General features: G+C 33.6%; 1 protein-coding gene across 10 annotated transcripts in view; it reads right to left on the reverse strand.

Annotated features, from left to right (window-relative positions):
- Positions 1-21,690, reverse strand: part of PPIP5K2 (diphosphoinositol pentakisphosphate kinase 2) — a 75,713-nt gene that overhangs the window by 11,102 nt on the left and 42,921 nt on the right. For 2 of the 10 annotated variants that reach the window (XM_032626776.1, XM_032626775.1), the window contains exons 20-25: positions 16,811-16,938; positions 16,115-16,229; positions 12,463-12,570; positions 12,257-12,373; positions 9,023-9,190; positions 5,104-5,176 (exon numbers count right to left, since the gene is read on the reverse strand). In XM_032626776.1, coding sequence (XP_032482667.1) covers positions 5,104-5,176; positions 9,023-9,190; positions 12,257-12,373; positions 12,463-12,570; positions 16,115-16,229; positions 16,811-16,938 — 709 coding nt within the window. Of the gene's footprint in view, positions 1-2,425; positions 2,489-3,388; positions 3,509-5,103; positions 5,177-6,475; positions 6,650-7,308; positions 7,426-9,022; positions 9,191-12,256; positions 12,374-12,462; positions 12,571-16,114; positions 16,230-16,810; positions 16,939-21,690 lie in introns of all 10 variants that reach the window. The other 8 variants (XM_032626768.1, XM_032626770.1, XM_032626769.1 and 5 more) reach the window with 8 other exon arrangements.

The following is a 21,690-nucleotide window of genomic DNA, read 5'->3' on the forward strand; positions in this document are numbered from 1 at the left end:
GATTTTCAGGTGCAAACCAAAGCATGACAGGATATTACATATACTTAAAACAAAACAAAATTATAATACCATAGCAGCAGCTAAAGCACCTAAGTTAAGCACTAAAGAAATTAGGCTTCCACAAGTACTACATTTCTTTAAAAGTACAAGATTCATGCAAATAAGCGCAAACCCTTTCCTTGCATTATGCTAAACTTAATACTGTGGCTTTTTTATCCTTTCCTCAGAATGTTTATAAGTCTTTTGTAACAACTATTTTCTTGCACTTGCCTGTTAGATTTTATAACAGGCAAATGACAATATAATCAAGCCCCTTTGGACTACATCTTTTTCCATCTATCCTTAGTAAACTTTTTCTTTAATGCACAGTGAAAGGGTTAGCGCAGCAGTTTAAAAAGCCACCCTGCTGTCACGTTTAGAAGCTATAAAAACATACCACTGGAGCCTAGAAATTCCACAGAGGAAACGGACCAGCACCTATAGAGGTGTAGGTGTTCTGCACAGAGGCCCAGAAAATAAGGTAAAGCACTGTCAGAAGATACTTGTTTCACCATGTTCTTTGAACTAAAGATGAAGGGGAGGGGTAAGTCCATAATATGTGTTAAGATGGAAAAAACATGAAAGTTAAGGAAAAGAAAAAGAAAGAGTCAAATGACAACTCATAGGACAGATAAGACAACACAGCATAAAAAAGAAAATTTGAAACCCAAAAGAAATATTTATAGAATTGAAAGGGATGCATTTTATATGCATCAAGTCACACAATGTGTGGAAAATCCACATTTTTTAAAAAGTCTAAACCAAAAGAATATAAAATTACTCTATTTTCTGTTAAACTTAACAAAAGCTTTTTTATTTTTAAGCTTCAGTAAACAAAGATTTCTCCTATATAAAACTTGCAATACTGGCTATAAACACATAAGCATTTTGTATAAAAACTATAGTCAGTCTTAAATCTTCAATGTCTCTTCTTTAGAATTTTGTGACTTCGGTTTTCCTCGTGACTTCGGTTTTTCTTGTGACTTTGGTTTTTCTTCTAAGAAGTTCTTATGCATGTGGGTTCTTTAGAAGCTGCAGCTGTATCAAATAAGGATCTTTTTCTTCAAAAAGTAGCATTTAAACAGCTACAATGGAGGGAAAGCACATTTAGCTTTAAGGCTAAATTTTCACTTGTTGAGGATTAGATCTTCTTACTCCACCTTCAAGAAGTATTAGTGCACTGTTAACTTAGGTGTGCTGTTAAAGGATCCAGAAGGAGAAGAATGACTATAAACTTGTGTTCAATCCCTGAGCTTCATAAATAGTTTCTGAAAGACCTGACTTGAGTTTTTGAAAGACTTACTTAACAATTAAAAAGAAAAAGAAAAAAATAATTGCATGGATAAAAATAACTTCATTCCGAATAAAAGCAAAAACATGTATGTTTTCTTTTAAATTCTTTGACTCTGAGTTATTTAAAAATGATTAGTAAATATTCCCTCTTGTCCCACATGAAAAAAGCTCTATGTAAGAAAGCGGTAATAGTGCAAAATTCAGCTTATAAATAATGGCCACAAAACCTTCCTGTTCAGCCTCAAAAACTGAATTTAATTGAACTGGTTGTCTAGATTTTTTAGCCTAGTCTTCTTCCTATCAGGAGCCCTCCAAATCCTAACAAAAAGCAATGATACCCCCCAAAATTTGTTGCTCGACAGCAGCAAACCATATTGCCACATGAGGACAAAGTGAACGCTGAATGAAGTTTTCAGAGTGCTCCAGACCAAGTTGGGTTTTGCTTTAGACAGCCAGGGATAAATAATGTTACACAGTGAAACCCGCATCCCCTGCTTCCCAAGAAGTTTTCAAAGACACATCTCATTTGGCTATTTGACAAGTGTGGTTCCGTATTTTTGTTAAATAGCTCAATGAAACAACCATGTAATCATGGTTGGGAGAATTGGAAGATTGGGATTGACCTATATACACTAATATGTATAAAATAGATAACTAATAAGAACCTGCTGTATAAAAAAATAAAATTCAAAAATTCAAAAAAAAAGAAAATAAATTAGAAAGAAAAACACATTAAAATTATTAAGAATTAAAAAGAAAATAAATAATACTAATTGTATTTTTAAAATTACGTAGATTGATCACTTGAGAAATCAGAAGGAATTTTTAGGTGCTAATTAAGTATTAAAACTCATCATCATTGTGGTCATTTAAAAGTTTGATGAGTAGTGCTAAATTATTGTCTAAATTACAGATGAAACAGGGAGCTAGACAGTATCAATATTTTGGGTGAATAATAAGTTAGAATTGTATGCCAATTGAAATTAAGGACTGAGAAATGAATGATACTGTATACCCCACATATTTTGAAACAGAAGAAAAATAAAAAAGGATGAAGCAGGGGATTATCTTTTAAAATAAAAGCAAAACGTACCATTGGTTGGGTGTCGAGCAAATGAGATAGAAAACCTTTTAACAGCAGAACCACGTGTGGCGTCTGAGAAAGAGAAAAACAGGTACCTGAAATTCGTAACAGCTACCAAAAGAAGGACACTTAAAAAAAGAGGAGGAAAAACAAATATATAAGGAGTATAGAATTAGGTGACATGCAGAAGGGATGGTGAGAGAGGGAAATAAGCCAAAAACTGGTTAAAAGAAGTAAATGGCTTGATGATAGAGGCAAAGTGTTTAACGAAATATACAAAAGAAAGAAAAGCAGGATGAGCTGGCAATTCTGGGAAAGCCATGTTTTACTGAGTAAAATAAATTTGTGGATACATGAGGAAAAGTTTCAAATAAAGCTAATTCAGAAAGGGCTAATAAACACTCCTATTAACAAAAGGGGCAAGCTTCTGTGAGCCTCAAGAGATGTTCTGAATACTATAATTTAAGGTGTATTAACAGTAATGAGAGGATTTCCTTCTACTAGGGGTCCTAAAATATTCTCATCTTATGTTTATTCTAATAAAAATATTGCCAATATGATATTTTCTTCTACTTATAAACATTCCATTCACTTTATTTATTTAGATCAATACTAGTAAATAAAATAAGGTTTAATAATGAACAAACGTTTAAAGGATCAAAGAAAGATTTACTCTTTATAATATGGCTTATCAACTATTTAAAAGAAGAATACACATGATGTAGTTCTAAATTTCATATTTCAGTGAAATACTCACTGAACAAGTACTGTAAGTCTAACTACAATTAACTGTTTGATGAAACATGGACCCAAGTAGTGAATAACAGAGCACTGATAGTCACTTAGGCAAAGGGTGCTAGGATTCCGCTTGCATCAGTCAGTGGCCTTAGGCTTGCCTTTGAGAAATATCGTATGCTCATGGGTGTGTGCATGGGTGTAGGTATGAATCTGTGTGTGCATGTGTGCACATACCATCTACGCAGCCAGAAGAGGTCAGCTTTTTACGATGAGTACGAGCATAATCCTGTAGGTTAGGTGCGCTTGAAGAACCCCCGAGCACTGAGGTGCTAAACAGGCCCGCACAGTGAGACCCTGATGGGAGTTAGAGAAAATACATACAACAACGGGTGTTCTTCTATTCACATTGGGAATTCATGCAGCATGCAATAACATGGCTCTTACCACACATACTTGGCAGTGCCCTGAACAGGCTCACAATTCACTTTTAATGTCAACATAATACAATCACCACCACCATTTATCATATGTACAAATGGAGGCATTTTACACTGGAGAAAATGTTCTTTGAGGAAAATAATATGCCCACACAATAATTAGACATATACATATTAAAAAAAACACTATCATAAAAATTAATTTAGGATGATAAGGAATTCTGTCAATCAATTTGCGTGAGCAGGCCATATAAAAAAACTTCTCCTAGCATAAATTAAATCATACTAAATCAATATTTTTGAATGTATATCTGTAAATGAAGAAGCTTTCCTGATGCCCTTGAATTTGAGTTATCAATATCTATTATGAAATTTGTGAGAAGACCAGGTGAAACAATTCCTTTTAAGTGGTCATTCAGGCCTAAATCACTCTAAATTCCTAATACTTAAATGATTTAAGATCTTAATTAATAAGACCCCAATCTAATGCTTAACTTGTAGTAAAAGTCTTTATACCCAAGTAAAACTTTTACCACTGGGTAAGGATTAAGTAAATTTTTATCAGCTACATTATGATATATAAAGAAAGGAGTAATATATATATATATATAAAATATGTATATATATATACACACACACACATATATATATATACACACACACGTGTGTGTGTGTATGTGTATCTGGCAAGACACAGTGGGAATATCAAAAGGTATCAATTAACATATATGTAATTAAAGAGAGATTTTTCAAGTATGTAGGCATCAATGGATAGTTCATAAACTTAGTATAGAGATCATAGTACATACATAGTCGAAAGATAATGAAATTTATTTATGCTGTTATTAAACTGATTTAGACAACTATTTACAGAAAATAATATGTCATTATCGCATGTAGTTTATCTATAATGACCTTAAAACTAAAATAAGTTTAGAAAGGTCTTTTTCAATGTTGCTTTGCTTGAGTGTTAGCAAAGAAACAATTATGTTCTATAGGTCAATGAAGAATTAACATTGTCACTGTACATCAGTTTTGCTTTGGCTTTCCTTAAGAGATGACCAAAACCAAAAGGATAATTAATATACCCAGACAGGGTTTGAAACACTCCCCACTTAAAAATTTTTTTAATCAGAATAGTAGATTTTTTTTGTATGTGATAGCATACTTTCATCTTTATCAGCTGGGAAAAATGATGTTTCCTTCCTAAATTAAAACATGTTGGGATTTTAACTTATAGAATACAAGATTAAAAATGAGCACTGGCAATTAGACTAAGTAGTTTACATTATGGGCATTCAAAAGGGTTATGAAACAAAATTAATGCTATTTCTTATTTATTTCATCAAAACTTTATATTTTGAGCTTTATGACTCAACATTTCTGAATTAGTGTATGTTAAATAAAAACTAAAGCATAGCATTTGGTCATGCTTTCACCTCTGAAGAGTTTTACATGTGTGCAAAATAGTGAGTTTAAGGTTTGGAATACAACTTCCTTTAGACCACATACCTACAGTAGGGTTCTGCTTCTGTTCTACAAGAGTTCGTGGTGTTCGCAAGTAATTAGCATTTTCAGATACAACCTGCACAAGGAAAGCAAAATAAATGAACTAAAACAGTAAAATAAATTTAAAAGTCCATACTTCATTTGCAGCCTGTTCCAGACAGACAAAGGTTAATAAGCTGTATGATAAATATTAGTAGAAATACACAAATTATGAAAGATCATGCAAGATCCCCTTCTGAAGGGAGTCCATTTCATATGAGGTCCTTGCAATGAAGTGGTGCGAAGCAGGCATTCAGAATTAAATATCATGTATGAAACAAGACAGATGAAAAGAAACAATTAATAGACAATTAATAATTTCACTCTCTCTTAAAAGAAGCCAAATGCCCACTCTTAAACGGCTCCTGTATTTGAAGGGGGAAAAAACAATCACAAACAAAAGAAAGGACAGACAGACTGTTGAGATCACCATACAATTACTGATCCATGCACAGGCTTTATCAGAGTAACCTTTAAATATTCACAGCCTTAATGGATACCATAATCCCTTTTCCTATAATCAATGCATTATATTTCCAAAAGGAAATTGCTGAAATTCTCGGAAAAGTCATGTGTATGAGCAGACCTTCCATTGTAAAAAAACAAAAAACTAAAAAATCCCACAGTATTTTAAGTTTCCAAATGTCATCACAAAAAGTCCTTCTGAAGTAATTTTATTTTGACCCCTTTTGTTGGGGCATATTGTTGATGGGCACATATACATTGTCCCCTTTTATCTTAAAGAGAGCATTAAGATATTATACAACTAAAAAAACCCATACTGTATGTAATTATTAGATACTTCCAGATAATAGAAAGCGAGGGAGAGAACCATCAGTATTAGATGTATCCTGCTAATTAACACAGGGCCACGTAAATTTTGATATTTAAAAAAATGTTCACATTCTCAGCAAATTCCAAATGGAATCTATTTTTCAATTATGGGGGAAAAGGTTATTAAATTTTCTTATCATCAAAGTATGTAATTTCATTTCTGAATGTTTTAAAGAAGAAATAAGTCAAAAAATGATTTCTTTACATTTAAAAAATTTTAATTAATAAGCTAAAGTTCCAGGAGTATAAAATTTATTGACTAATTTTAAAATCCTGGATATTTAAAACCCCCCCAGTAAAAATGCTAAACACATGCAATGTAAGTGGTTTCTTTCCCTCAAATATTGTGAGACATTACAAGCATTTTTAAGTGAATTCAAAATTTAAAAACAGAAGTATTTACTCTGATGTAAAATATAAGGGATTAGATGTCCTCAAAGACAGCTGTTTGTTGCTCTGAATGCGGGGAGGAAAAATGTTTAATGAAGTAAAGTTTAAAAACCTGTTGCCATGAGCCAAAAATACTGGATGTGAAAGCCAATGATTTGGGGGAGACAGGGGAAGAAGTGATTTGTTCCCCTGATCTGCGTCTTCGACGCCCAGTACCCACACCACTGGTGTAATGCAGCCAGGTACCAGTACCCTCTGGGCTAGACACACTCAGGGGGCTCTCTTCCTGGAAGTGAGAAAGGGGCAAAAAAAAAAAAAAAAAAAAAAAAAAGCAGAGCATGCAAAGTTAGATACAACAGAGCCAAATGATCAGAAAGAAAAAAAAATACAGTTTGTTTGCATTTGTTTATCAATTTTTAAAAAACTATTAAACAGTAATTTGGGAGCCAAATATTTTAATATTTTAGAAATTGATCGGAATGAGTTATAAATCTAACTGTAAGTAATAATGATTATGAGAATTACATTACTATCTTAAATATACAAAATATTTATACTGCTTAATAGTTGTCACTTCCCTCTTAGAACTTGAAAGATTTTAACAATTTTTTATCTTAGCAATGTTAAAAATATGATATTCAGGAGGTTTTATGCTATACTGGGCAAACTTTTCAACCCAAAGCACTAAAGAATCCTGCAAAGGGTTAAAGAGACTTCATTGTATATATGTATGAAAAGAAATCTGTCTGCCAGACAAAAAAAATTAGAGATCTTAAGATGGAGGATTCAAATTGCACTTGTTTACACTTTCAAGCTATCTATTTATTTACCCCCTCCAAAGATTATTTATAGAGTTCAGTAGGCAAAACATGCAGCAAACATTCTCATTTTACATGTTTGCATGTTCAGGTTTCAGACAGTGAGGACAGAGTAAAATCTACTTGCACAAAATGAAGAGAATAGTCTTTTTCTCTGTATGTCTTTTGGAAGTACAAACTTCTGATATCCATGGAGATGATGGACGCTGGAAAAAGTCTTCAAGGTTTTACTTGAATAATTTACCTTATGGAAGTAAAAGTTTAGCATGGCATAGAAATAATCTCTTGAAAGCAACTTTTTAAGTATTTACGAGAAAAAGGTTTATAAATGTGTTCTGCGTTTTAAGAGTTAACAAAGGGCAGTGATTTTGTTGAAGATTTCACAAATACAGATGAGACTCAGAATACGTTTGACTGTATCAGTGTTACAGACTTCTTCTGGAGTTCAGAAAAAAGGTTTAATGGTGAAATTCTGAACAGTCTGATGAATTGCAGATTGCTTTGTTCAACAACACCAAAATCACTGCCCTCACACAAATGGTATTTTAGGTTACATTAATAAATGTCATTTCCCAATTTTCTGAAATTAAAGATAACTGAACATAACCCCAGTTTCTCATTCTTAAATTAAGCTATAATAGAATAATCCCAAATTCTACAATTGTTAATCATCCTCTTTTTTATTGGGTTAGCGAAAAGAGCGCAGGAAAAACCCGAACGAACTTTTTGGCCAACCCATAATTAACTTAAAATATCCCATTCACGGGAATCCTAACTAGTATACATTTTCAACTGTAAAATTACAACAATCTATTTTATCGGGATGTTTTTCCTATACATCATTGTCAAATTGGGACACATACATTTGAAATTTGAGAATCAAAAGCACATATGTTTGTATAATTTGGGGCTATAGAAATGAGCATAATTCTCATTTGTTGGTGTTTACGTTCCTACTCACCAACTGCTAGATGTTATACCTAACTCTTAAGATTTGGCATATTTAATCATCAACAAAACATATTTTTCTAACCTAAAAGTTGATGGTTCTTCCTATCTAATACTTTTACTTGAGCATTTAGAAAACATTTTTAAGCACTGATCTCAAATCAGTGCTGGGGGAATCATCCTATAGAGAATATAAATAACCCAAAAAGAAGGTATTCAGAGTATAAAAATGTATACAGATGTTAAAGATTTACTTAAACTTTATTCCAACTACTCAACTTTCCTTTCTTTTTTTTCAACTTTCCTTTTAAGTGTTATTTTAGTAGCTATTTAAATGTTATTTTGTTAGTGAGCATAAGAATTAGCCTAAGTTATTTAATTATAGACCTTAATATAATACAAAGGTAAATTTTTCAACCATAGCATCAAAATTTCAAATTCCTATACTGACTTTTGCAATCAGGTTAACAATTCAGAATCTCACATCTTAATATACAGTGTCATTGGAATCAGTTGTTGCTGAAGCATCTCTGGCAATTTCTCACTATTTTTAACCAAAAATTATTTCTGATCCATTATATCAGACTTTTTAAAAAGTTCTTTATTAGAATAACCTAAAGTGACAAGAAAATAATGGATCAAGTCTTCAAAAGGCCTTATTTTACTACTTCTATTCAACTTTGCTATGAAAACTATAAAGCTCCAAATTCTAAAATTAATCTTTGTATTTTCTAACTGCCTCTATATTTTAAAAAATTTATTTGAAAAATAAAGTTGACAATTAAAAATCTGTTAGGTTCCCAAGCTTGATAATTAAAGCTGTATTTTCTTTTCTGTTTTATTAAAATATAGTTAGTTTACTTCATAAAAAACATGCTCTGATATATACTTACTTCATTTGCAGCCATCTTCCTAGATCTTGGAAGTGGAGACTTCCTGTGTATATGAATTGGCTCTGATACCATAGGTTTAAACAATATCACAGCTCGATCAACCTCATCTTTTTTAGAAGTATGTGGCTCATCATCACTATCAATTTTAAAAGATCTCCTGCCTTCATTCTGTGCAGAAAGAACATAATAAAATTCAGATAAAACAAATCAATCTCTTCAGATGAACAAATTCAACCACCAACTGGTATAGTCACTTGCAGTACATATACAAGTTTGTTTATTCAAGTAAATTAATAATTGAATTCTTATGAAAGCCTAGTATTATTCTGGATATTGTAAGACAGATGATAGAGTTCCTGACTTCAAGAAATACATACTCTTTGGATACATTAAACCATAAAACGACAATAAAGAGCCATATAAAACAAAGTACTTAATTAAATTTCATCCAATGCCCAAATAAATAAGCAATAATAATAAATGACAGTAAGAAAAAAGAAATCAGTTTTGTTACCAGTAATGCCATCAACTCAACCACAAACTGAAACAGTATCTAAGTTATAAATTTTAGAAAATTCAAACTCTATGCCAAATATTTCCAACAAATGTAAAGACTGCATACTTAAATAACAACCATTTGATGACTCACTGAATATTTAGTATGTACCATGTGCCAAGACACCGATGAATAAGATACTGTCCCAAATTATAAGAATCTCACGGTATAGTACAGAAAACAGATACGTTTAAAAAAGTTACACTAAATATCCATCTAAATAGAATGGGTAGGGCTTCCCTGGTGGCGCAGTGGTTAAGAATCTGCCTGCCGGGCTTCCCTGGTGGCGCTATGGTTGAGAGTCCGCCTGCCGATGCAGGGGACACGGGTTTGTGCCCCGGTCAGGGAAGATTCTCACATGCCGCAGAGCAGCTAGGCCCGTGAGCCATGGCCGCTGAGCCTGTGTGTCTGGAGCCTGTGCTCCGCAACGGGAGAGGCCACAACAGTGAGAGGCCCGTGTACTGCAAAAAAAAAAAAAAAAAAAAAAAAAGAATCTGCCTGCCAACGCAGGGGACACGGGTTCGAGCCCTGGTCTGGGAAGATACCACATGCTGCAGAGCAACTAAGCCCGTGTGCCACAACTACTGAAGCCCACACGTCTAGAGCCCGTGCTCCACAACAAGAGAAGCCACCGCAATGAGAAGCCCACACACCGCAACGAAGTCACCCCCACTCGCCACAACTAGGGAAAGCCCACACACAGCAACGAAGACCCAATGCAGCCAAAAATAAAAACATAAATAAATTTAAAGATAAATAAACAGGACGGATAAATTGGGTAAATTACACTAAAACACATATTTTAAAGCACTAAGAATGGGCAAACTAAAACTAATTACATCAATGAATCTTATGAATGTACGTTAGCTAAAAGAAGCCAAGCAGAAGTACATAAAAACCTTCATCAAACTAAGGGGTATAGAAAATAAAGATAAACTTCTTCAACCAGGTAAGGGATAACTAAAAACTTGAAACAATCATCACAATTAATAAATCACTGGAAGACAAGAGTGCCCACCATCACTAAATCTATTCAACATTTTGCTGGACATTTGTCATCATTCACAGATATGATCATATACATAGAAAATTCAAATGACTCTATGTATAAATTATTAGAATGAATAAACAGCATGCAGTAAGGTTGTTAGTTATAAAATCTCTCTATAAAAATGAGTTAAAATTCAATATGAAAATAGCAAACAGAAAACGAAATTTAAATAAGCCATTTATGATAACATAAAGAATTTAGGAATTACTCTGACAAAGAAAATACAAGACATTAAAAAAAGTCTTAATTTTATCAAGAACATATAAAGAATAGCTCACTAAATTCAGAGCTGTATATCAAGTCCTTGGACTAGAAGATTCAATTCTGTAAAAGTGTTATTTCTCTCAACACTGATCTGCAGAGTTTATGTAATTTCAATCAAAATTCCAAAAAGTTCACTTTGAAACATGACCTTTTGCTTTAGTTTGGGAATGAACAAGGATGATACTAAGGATGCTTAGTATCAACACTTCTACTCAACACCATACTAGTCCTAGCCAGTAGCACTTCACAAAAAGCATATTCAAATAACCAATGAATATAAGAAAAGGTACTAATCCTTATTGGTCATGAGGGTAATGTAAATTTAAGCCACAAGATATCACTACATAGTCCCCAAAATAGCTATACTAAAAACACTAATCATACCAAGTGCTGATAAAGATATGGTAGTATCTTTGGAAAGTTATTTGACTGTTATTTTAAAAAGTTGAACATATGCATACCCTATAACCCAGCAATTTTACACCTACATATATATCCAAAAGAAATGTGTACATATGTTCAGAAAAAGACCTGAACAAGAATCTTCATAAAAGCATCCATCTTCAAACCTTGAACTGGAAACAAATCAAATGATCATCATAGTGAAATGGATTAATAAACTGCACCATATTTATTTAATGTAATCCTACATGGCAACAAAAATGAAGAACCGATGAATCTCAAACACATAATGAAAGAAACCAAACCCACTCTCCAGCCCCAAAAAGCACATATTTTGTGATTTCATTTGTGATCATAAAGTCCAAAAATAGACAAAATTAATCTATGGTGCCAGAAGTCATGATAGTAGGTAACTTTGGGGAGAAGGCAGGGAGGTTGTGAGAAAGAGGGGGCACAACTGGTTCTTCTAGAATGATCTTCTATCTATAACCTGGCTAGTTGTTTTACAATTGTGTTCATTTTGTGATATATCATTAAACTACACACTTACGATTTAGGTATGTTTACGAATATGTATTATAGTTTAGTAAAAAAGGTTTAAAGCTGAGTACATATTTAACTTTTGTAAGGTTAAGAATTAAACTGCAGTAATTTGTAACAAGTGCTTAGCATAGTAAAGAATGGACTAGTCCTCAAGTAGGACTTGAGGACAAAAACAAAAATTATAGTTATCCATTCTAACTACTGATATTAAAAATCCAAAAAATCTAGAGAAAAGATAAAATATAAAATTCTAATATTCGTAAAAATGTTGTCTACCGAAATCATACTTCAAGAAATTTAAACCATCTTGCTACTTAGTTGAGATAAGAATTATAGTACATAATAGAAAATTCTTAAAGAAACCTCATTTATATTTAAAACTGTAGTAACTAAGCAATGAAAATTTCATCTTCATTACCTCCCTTGAAGCTGGTCTATATCCATAGCCAGATGGTAAATTTTTGTCTTCTTCACATCCTTTGGCTCCTGGACTAAAATGTAATTCAACATGAAAGCGTTCCTCAGAGGAAAGATCCTAAAAAATATTACAGAACACTTTCAAAATGAGAAACTTCAAGTTATTTATTTACCTCTGGTAACACACGTAAATCAAGACTCTGTTACCTTGTTAGGATCCTCGTAAAGCATGATAACAATCTGAGTCATGTAGTTGAGTTCATTGACAACATTTAAATAATCCATAGCTCGTTTCCACTGTTCATCCTTTGATTCCTGAACAAATGGTAAGCATTTTCTCATATTATGTTACTTTAAAACCACTTTATTTTCATTATGGTAATTTGTTTAATCCTGATTGATACCACACAAATGAGGTGAATACTTAATACTGAACAAGCTTATATATACTCAACAAGCTTTCTTCTACTGCCACCACCCTAAGTGTAAACTACATCATCTTTCTTTAGATCACTGTGATAGCTCCCTAAATGGTTTCCTCATATCTACTTCTACCTATCTATTGTCTACACAGAAACCAAAGCCATTCACTTCCCTGCTTAAAACCTTTTAATGGCTTCCGAATCCTCAAGGCATGGCTCTCCAAACTTATCTGTTACAATTTTATGCATCACTCACTATTACGCTCCAATTATAGGCTTTCTCTCCATTCTTACATCTTCTATGTTCTTTCTACCTTATAAATAAGTGCAAGAAAGTTAAAAGGTGACCACATAAGAGATGTATCTCTCCTCCCCTAAAACAATTCCATCATTACTAATGGATATATAAGCTCTTGCCTTGCTAATTAAGGGTCATTTTTTTCTCTATTTCTTTTATTAAAGCTCCACTAATCCTCATATGTATGCAAGGGATGCCACTTTGCTATCCTATTAAGGAATAAAAAAGAAATAAAAAACAAGAGAAAAGAACATATGAATTGGAAAATTTGATGGGAAAAGAACACTTACATAGTCTTAGGGTAACTCTGATAATAACTATTCATCAAGGCCCAATGATAAGAGAAATTAAGAATCAGGAGACATATACCAAATCTTCATACATTTCACTGACTGCCCTTTATTTTAAAAAGTACAAAAGAAAACAAAGTTGAATTCATTTTCTTTTAAAGATTATTTTTTTATAGATGTGCATAAATGTATATGCTAATATATATATACATATAAAAAGTTTTTTAATTCTTATTTTTTGCTAGCTTGGAGATGGCTGAAAAGATATTTTTGATATATGATAGAAGTGACATTGTATTCTAGATAATTTGTGGTTTGAGTGTACTGAGAAAGAAAGGGGATATTAAAATTTCTAAGTCTGTGTGGTTATCACTTCCACTGCCAATCTCTAAAACATCATTTTCTTTATTTTTTCACATACAAACTTCCTGGGAATCTTATTAATAGCCACTGCTTCAGCCATCATTAATATGTTGGCTTACCAACTCTGTACCTTTAACCCAAACCTCTAGCCTTACATATAAACACACTACTGGTCATGTTCACTTGACTAGCCTACTAGTGCCTCAAATTCAAGCTATCTAACCTCATTACTTTCCTTCTAATGCCTGATACTCCCCCAAGTGTTACTTATCAGTGAATAATGAGTAATTTTGTAGATGATCCTGTTAGAAATATGGGAACCTTTCTTGACTCTCTTTTCTTTCTTACCTTCCACACCTGTAAGCAAAGAAAGGGCCTCAAGGAGAGTGTTGGTGAAAGTTAAAATGCCTCAAAAAGAGAGTGTTAGTGAAAGCCTGAAAGGGCACTGAGGAGGTTGTTGGTGAGGGACTATAGGAAGGTTAAAAAAAAATCTTACTGGAAACTATAGGAAAAAGAACCCTTGTTATGTAGTGGCATAAAGTGTAGAAACACTGTAGCCTGCAGACAGTGGAACTCAATGAGCTAGCTACCAAAAATTCCAGGAAAAATTCTCAAAAGGCCACCAAGATTCTTCTCACTACCTGTGATGAACTATGAGAGGAGGGAGATAAACTACAGGAAAATGGTTAATTAAAGGAGCCAAGACTTGCAGAGTTCAGAAATAAAACTGTTTCTCATTCCTAGCCTCTCCAGACAGCAAAAAATGCTATAGTTAAAAAGTGGCTTCCAGGAAGAACAGAAACGCAGGAATCTGTCATGAAAACATGGGTGTGATTGTAAAAACACTTGCTAAGACTTCAGAAAGATTTAAGGCTCACAGACCTTTCAAAGGTGCAAAGACTTTCTCAGGATTATACTAGCATGTCTCTCAGATACTCACTATTAAGCAATAAGGACTGCTGAGTACTATCCCTCAGTAGACACAGAGGGAGCCCAATGTAAAAATGGGCTTATTCTTAAGATTTGTGGGTGTGAACTGTTTAATAAAGTAGATTATAAATTACTCCTTTTTGTTTTGTTTTTTAAATTATACCATCTTGAACTAAAAATAAACAGACCTTTGGATCCCCAAACTTCCTTGGACAGGAAGCAGGTTAAAGAAAACTACTTAGCTGCAAATGTGAGCTACTTTTTATGGAAAAGGAAGGATGACCTAGATGAAGCAATTAAGAACCCAAAGTATGAAGCCATGAGCCATTATAAACAACTCCCTGGCAGTATGACAGAGCCCTAATTAAGGAATGGGCAGTAAGTACCTAGGCAGATTTCAAAATTGCTATGGACCAGTGACCACGGTGTACCTTCTGTTTTCCCCTCTTTTGAAAAGGTTATCTACAGCAGTTATTCTATGCTTATCCCACCACTGTATGTCAAATGTATGAAGGACAGACAATTGGTATCATCAGTTCATAGGTCTTTGAAATGAGACTGAGTTCTCCTGAGCACTCAAGGAGCTCTCCCCAAGGAGTCCCATCCACACCTGGACCTGATTTAGATAATGAGATCCTGGATGTCAAGTTTATGCTATAATAGATAAGCCTGAGGGAATACTGGAGGAGAGATTACGTGAATTTTGCATGAGGGAGAAATATGGATTGTGTGGGTAATGGACATACTGTGATAGACACTGTTTTCCAAATATGGCCACCAAAATACATCCAATCCCAAGTATTCATCTTACAATAAGTAAGTGACAGTGATACTCCACTCATCTAGTAAGATGGGTCTATTCCTCACCCCTTGAACCTGGATGGGCCTCTGTGACTGCCTCCAAAAATGCTCAGCAGAAGTGATACTACGTAACTTCATAAGTTAGGTCATAAAAATGCTTTGTGCTTGCTCCTTGCTCTTTTAGGAAGTTCACTTTTGGAACTCAGCTGCTATGTTCTGTGCATCAAGCACCAGACATGAGAAGAAAGTTGTGAGATGACTTGAGCCCGAGCCACTGTCTGACTGCAACATCACAAGAGGCCCAATGCAAAATTGCCTAATCACAGTCAGCCTTTAAACCATGAGAGAGAAAAATAAAATGACTGTGGTTGTTTTAAGGCAGTAACCTTTGGTATGATTCATTACATAACAGTAAATAAGAGTCACAATGTCCAACCAAACACCAAGTCCTATTGATTCTAACCTCTAAATAATGCAAATTCATCAGTTTCTCTTTATCTCACTGCCACTGGCCTGTAACATTACCTAAAATATTTTGTATTATTGTTTGCTTAAATGGATCTTCTCCAAAGGGAAGAGAACATGTCATTATCTCCAACATCTAGCAGAGTGCTTGGTATAAAGTAGACCCTTGACAAATGATGGTAAATAATGAATTATTTAAAACTGCACAGTAAAAAATGGTGTTAGTGATTCGATTATAAATTCAATAACACATATTTGTTAAATAGATTTATATAACTTATCCTACTTACATCACATAAGGCACCATAGCGAAGAATAGACAGTAAAGAATGTACATGACTTTCACTGGTGAAATATAATCTGGTACGGACATGACGTTCAGGTGACAGAACACCCCTGGAATACCTAGAGTAAGGAGCAGACAGTGTTAAAACGTAACCATGCAGTTAAAACTTAATGAAATTATTTTGTAAAATGGAATTTAATCTTACTAGAAGTAAAAGAACATAGTAAGCAAATCTATCACTCTTCCAATAACAATTGAGGCATTATCTTAGCAGGTATTCCTCTAACATGAAGATAACTGGAACTAACTGGGACCACTGAGATTAGTCAAAGAAGCATTAATTATTAGTCAAGTTCACTGTACATAGGTTATTTAAGCACCTTTATTAACAGTGAAAGAGGTCATAGCACTAAAGAAGCTCACAGATGTTAATGCTGCTGAATGAGGATGATCACTGATGATCACATGTGAATGATAACACACATCCTCTTTCCCTGTTTGCCTCAGTTTTTTCTCCAATTTGGAGCCAAAAAGAACCTTGGTTGGAAGTTAACTATTAGAAATACCTAGGTAATATTTATTTCCACAGTGTGCCAAGTGATACACTCCTGATTTAGCCATAGGAACATTAAAAAGTGATTAGATTTGAAGAATGCAAAAACAGATGCCTATAGACTTAAATACGAGTACAGTCTCTTACACAGGATGGAGTTTATTTACAGTGTCATCATCTTGTGTCCTTTGAAGATCTGAGCGAATTTTTCTAACTAGAGGAGTACAGTAGCCTTTGGCAATCTCCAGTTTTTCAGCTTTAGTTATACCATATTCCTGAGCAGAACATACACAACATTAGAAAAAGGGTATAATAATAAAGAACTCCAATAAAGGTACTACTAAATTTAAGAATTTTAGTGAGCAACAAGTATTTTTATTCAGCATCTTTTGAACATTATACAATGTTCCTAGTTTACATTTCTGCAACTTCAAGTACACTATTCCCCAAAGTATTAAGTGTAATTAGAAGAATTTTATTTTGGTGTAAATGAAAAAGAAAGTAATTTCTAAAGAGGATAGGATGAATGGATGAATGTAATCTTTATGAAAAGTATTCAACTCAACCAGGTTTTAAATGTAGAAAACAACCCTAAAAGAAAGATGGATTAAGGGCACAAACACTAAAGCACAGAACAAATAGTCAATAAACATACAGAAAGAAATATAAATTGAAACTATGAAATTTTTGTCTATTTGAATATTAAAGATTAAAAAGGTTAACAAATTATTTAAAAGCCTTTGGCCAATACTGTAAAGGTTTTAACTAGTGGTTAGCCAAAAATGCCGTGAAATTATCAAACTTAATGAGCTGTATAACCATTATAAGTTAATTAAATGAGGAATTACAATCCAAAGTGTTAAGAAAACATAGTAATTGTAAGAATTATAATAAAAATTACAGTTCAAAGGGGTAGATGAGAAAATGACCTGATATAAGAAAAAAATCTGTGATGTGTGTGTAGATGGGAAGAGAGGGTATAAGAGGAAGAGGGCAGAAAGTGGGGTGGAGGCGGAGGAAGGCAGGGACAGAGCGGGAAAGAAGGAAGAGTAGAGAAGAGGGAAGAAATAAGCACACTCTTTCTCTCCCAGTTCCTTCTGGGATACCTGTATTTAAAGGCTACTTGCTGTTATCAGGTACTTCTCAGATGGCAAAACTTTAGTATGGATAATAAATCTCAAAACTGCCTAATAAAGAAAAGGCTGATTGATTAGATGGAAGACGTATGAAAATGGAACCTCTTGGGTCATTTACCTTAAACACAAAAGCTTGGTTGGTTAATTATCTCACCAACATAGATGACTGTGAAATTGGTATGAAAAAAAGAAATATGTATGCAATTGTGTATGTATGTGTAAACAAAAGGAAAATGTTGAAATTAACATCATCAAAGGAAATTTTTCTGTTGCTATTAGCAAGGTGTAATGAAACAGGCACTCTCATACACTGCTGGTCTGTAACAAAACTGGTAAAAGAGTTCTGGAAATCTTCTTGATTGTATGTAGAAGACATATGTATAAGGAGAGTGAAAGAAAGTAAAAGAATCCACATTTCCAAATGTGAGAAATTGGTTAAATAGTTATTATTACATCACATCATTCAGTCATTAGGAAAAATGAAGTATATTTAGCTTTACTGATTTGGAAAAAATTTCTTGATGCCAAGAAAAAAAAAATCAGGTTATAAAATAGTATGCATTTCCTGGTTCCATTTTTGCAAAGAATACATTTGTCATATATACGAATTTATGAAAAAAATTTTATCCATGAATTTAAGGGAAAAGGCCTTTTAGAATTTTCCAAAATAGTGAAATGTTTTTCTCTAGTTGGTAATGGCATACTGATTTTTTTTTTGGCTATATCTATATTTTATAACAAAGATATATTACTTTCATAATAAAAAAACCTTTCCCTTCAAAACAGTGACATATTTTGTAGAGCTGAAAAAGCAAGCTGCCATAACCAACTAGGACCAAATAATTAATTGTTAGATACCCAAGTTCTCTTATTTCTTCCACAAAAAGAACTGATTAAAATAACAGATGAAGGTATTTGAAAGCTTATTATATGGTGATATTTAATGAGTATCATTGGACTTTATATTGCAAATGCTATTATAAAGAATCCTCTGCATTTCATAATACAATCACCAAAGAAATGATCTTCAAACTTCAATAAACGTGTGCCATCTCAATTAAGACTCTTAATAACAAATATAATCTTTAGATGTTCTTATCTTCCATCATACCATCGAGGCTCTTTTACTATTTACTTAATTTACTGAGGTAACATTGGTTTATAACATGTCTCATGCGAACATTATATTTTGACTTCTGTATAAACTACAGTATGCTCAACACCAGAAGTTGTTTCTACCCATCACCATACAGTTTACCTCCTTTACTCAATTCACCCCCTTTCCCTTCTGGTAATTATTACTCTTTTCTCTATAAATACATGTTTATTTTGCTTGGTTTGTTCATTTATTTTAAAAAAAATTTAATATTCACATTTGAGTGAAATCATATAGTATTAGTTTTTCTTTGAATGACTTATTTATCATAACACCCTCAAGGTACATCCATGTTGCCACAAATGGCAAGACTGTATCTTTTTTAGGTATTCCATTGTATTATATATACTACTTCATCCATCCATTCATCAATGGGCACTTTCCATATCTTGGCTATTGTAAATAACGCCACAATGAACACAGGGTGCATGTATCTATTCGAATTAGAGTCTTCATATTCTTCAGATAAATACCCAGAAGTGGAATACCTGGATCATAGGGTAGTTCTAGTCTTAATTTTTTGAAGAATCACCATACTGTTTTCCATAGCGGCTGCACCAATTTACATTCCCACCAACAGTGTACCATACATTTTTCCACATCCTCTCCAGTACTAGTTATTTCTTGCCTTTTTGATAACAGCCATTCTAACAGGCCTGAGGTGATCTCTCACTGTGGTTTCGATTTGCATTTCTCCAATAATTAGTAATGTTGAATATCTTTTCATGAGCCTCATGTCAATCTGTATGTCTTCTCTGGAAAAATATTTAGCTCCTCTACCCATTGTTTAATCAGGCTGTTTTTTTGTTGTTGTTGAGTTGTATGAGTTCTTCATATATTTTGGATATTACCCCCAAATTGAATATATGATTTGCAAATATCTTCTCCCATTCCGTAGGTTGTCTTTTCGTTTAGTTGATGATTTACTTTACTGTACAGAGCTTTTTAGTTTGATGTAGTCCTGTTTGTTTATTTTTGCTTCTGTTTCCCTGCCCAAGGAAACATATCCAAAAAGATATTGCTAAGACCAACTTCAAGGAGCATACTATGCTTACTTTTAGTTTTATGGTTTCAGGTCTTACATTCTAGTCTTTAGTCCATTTTGAGTTTTGTGTATGGTGTGATATAGTGGTCTAGTTTCATTCTTTGGCATGTGGCTGTCCAGTTTTCCCAATACTATATTGAAGAGACTATGCTTTTTCCATTGTATGTTCTTGGCTCCTTTATCATAAACTAATTGTCCAGATATATGCGGGTTTGTTTCTGGGCTCTCAATTCTGTTCCATTCATCTACATGTCTGCTTTTCTTATCTGTTATAAAAATACAACTTTTTATTGTGTAAAATAAAACCTCTTTTGCAGAATAAAACTTCTATTTAGCAAATGAAAGATGTTGTCAGAGACTAAGTCCTTGTTTTCTAAGTCTATGTTTCTTATAGTGAGGCCCAAAGACATATTCTTGCAGTATGAGATATTTTTATCCTCTTTTAAAGAGAATTTATTTGCAAATCACTGATTTATACCATATACTTAAACCTGTCTACATCATATACACTGACCAAACAAATAAATAGTTGTTCTTTCATGCTGAAAGAATAAGCTAAACTTTAACATGTACACAAATACTTACAGGTAAGTTGTGCAGCCTGAATTCCCAGTTTTTAAGTCTCTAGTTTTTCCTGGATATTCTGTGAATATTAGGAAAAGGACACTGGAGTTTTTTTTTTTTTTTTGCTGCGTTGGGTCTTCATTGCAGTGCATGCATTTCTCATTATGGTGGCTTCCCTTGTTGCAGAGCACGGGCTCTAGGCGTGCAGGCTTCAGTAGTTTCAGAACGCAGGCTCAGTAGTTGTGGCTTGTGGGCCCCAGAGCACGTGGGCTTCAGTAGTTGCGGCGCATGGGCTCTAGAGTACGTGGGCTTCAGTAGTTGTAGTGCACAGGCTCACTAGTTGCAGCTTGCGGGCTCTAGAGCACAGGCTCAGTAGTTGTGGCACATGAGCTTAGTTGCTCCTCAGCATGTAGGATCTTCCCGGACCAGGGATCAAACTCATGTCCCCTGCGTTGGCAGGTGGATTCTTAACCACTGTGCCACCAGGTAAGTCCTAAAGTATAGTTTTAATTGTAGTAGATTTACAGTATTGTGTTGGTTTCAGTTGTACAGTAAAGTGATTCAGTTATATATTGGGTTGGCCAAAAGGTTCGTTCAGGTTTTTCTATAACATAAAAACCCGAACGAACTTTTTGGCCAATCCAATATTTTTTCAGATAATTTTCCATTATAGTTTATTACAAGATATTGAATATAGTTCTCCTTGAGAACTAGTATATAGCAAATTCTTGAGAGAATATAGTAAATCCTTGTTGCTTATCTATTTTATGTATAGCAGTGTGTATCCCATACTCTTTATCATTCCCCCTCTCCCTTACCATAAGTTTGTTTTCTATGTCTATGAGTCTGTTTCCACTTTTTAATATAGATTCATTTGTATTATTTTTTAGATTCCACATACAAGTGATATCATATAATATTTGTCTTCCTCTGACTTAATTCACTTAGTATGGTGCTCTCTAGGTCCATCCATGTTGCTGCAAATGGCAATATTTTGTTTTTATGGCTGAATAATATTCCATGGTGTGTGTGTATGTATATGTGGTGTGTGTATGTATATATACGTATATGTGTGTAGAGAGATATATATATGTATATATACATACACACACCACATCTTCTTAAA

The sequence above is a fragment of the Phocoena sinus genome, chromosome 3 (assembly GCF_008692025.1).
Source record: "Phocoena sinus isolate mPhoSin1 chromosome 3, mPhoSin1.pri, whole genome shotgun sequence".
Lineage (NCBI taxonomy): Eukaryota > Metazoa > Chordata > Mammalia > Artiodactyla > Phocoenidae > Phocoena > Phocoena sinus.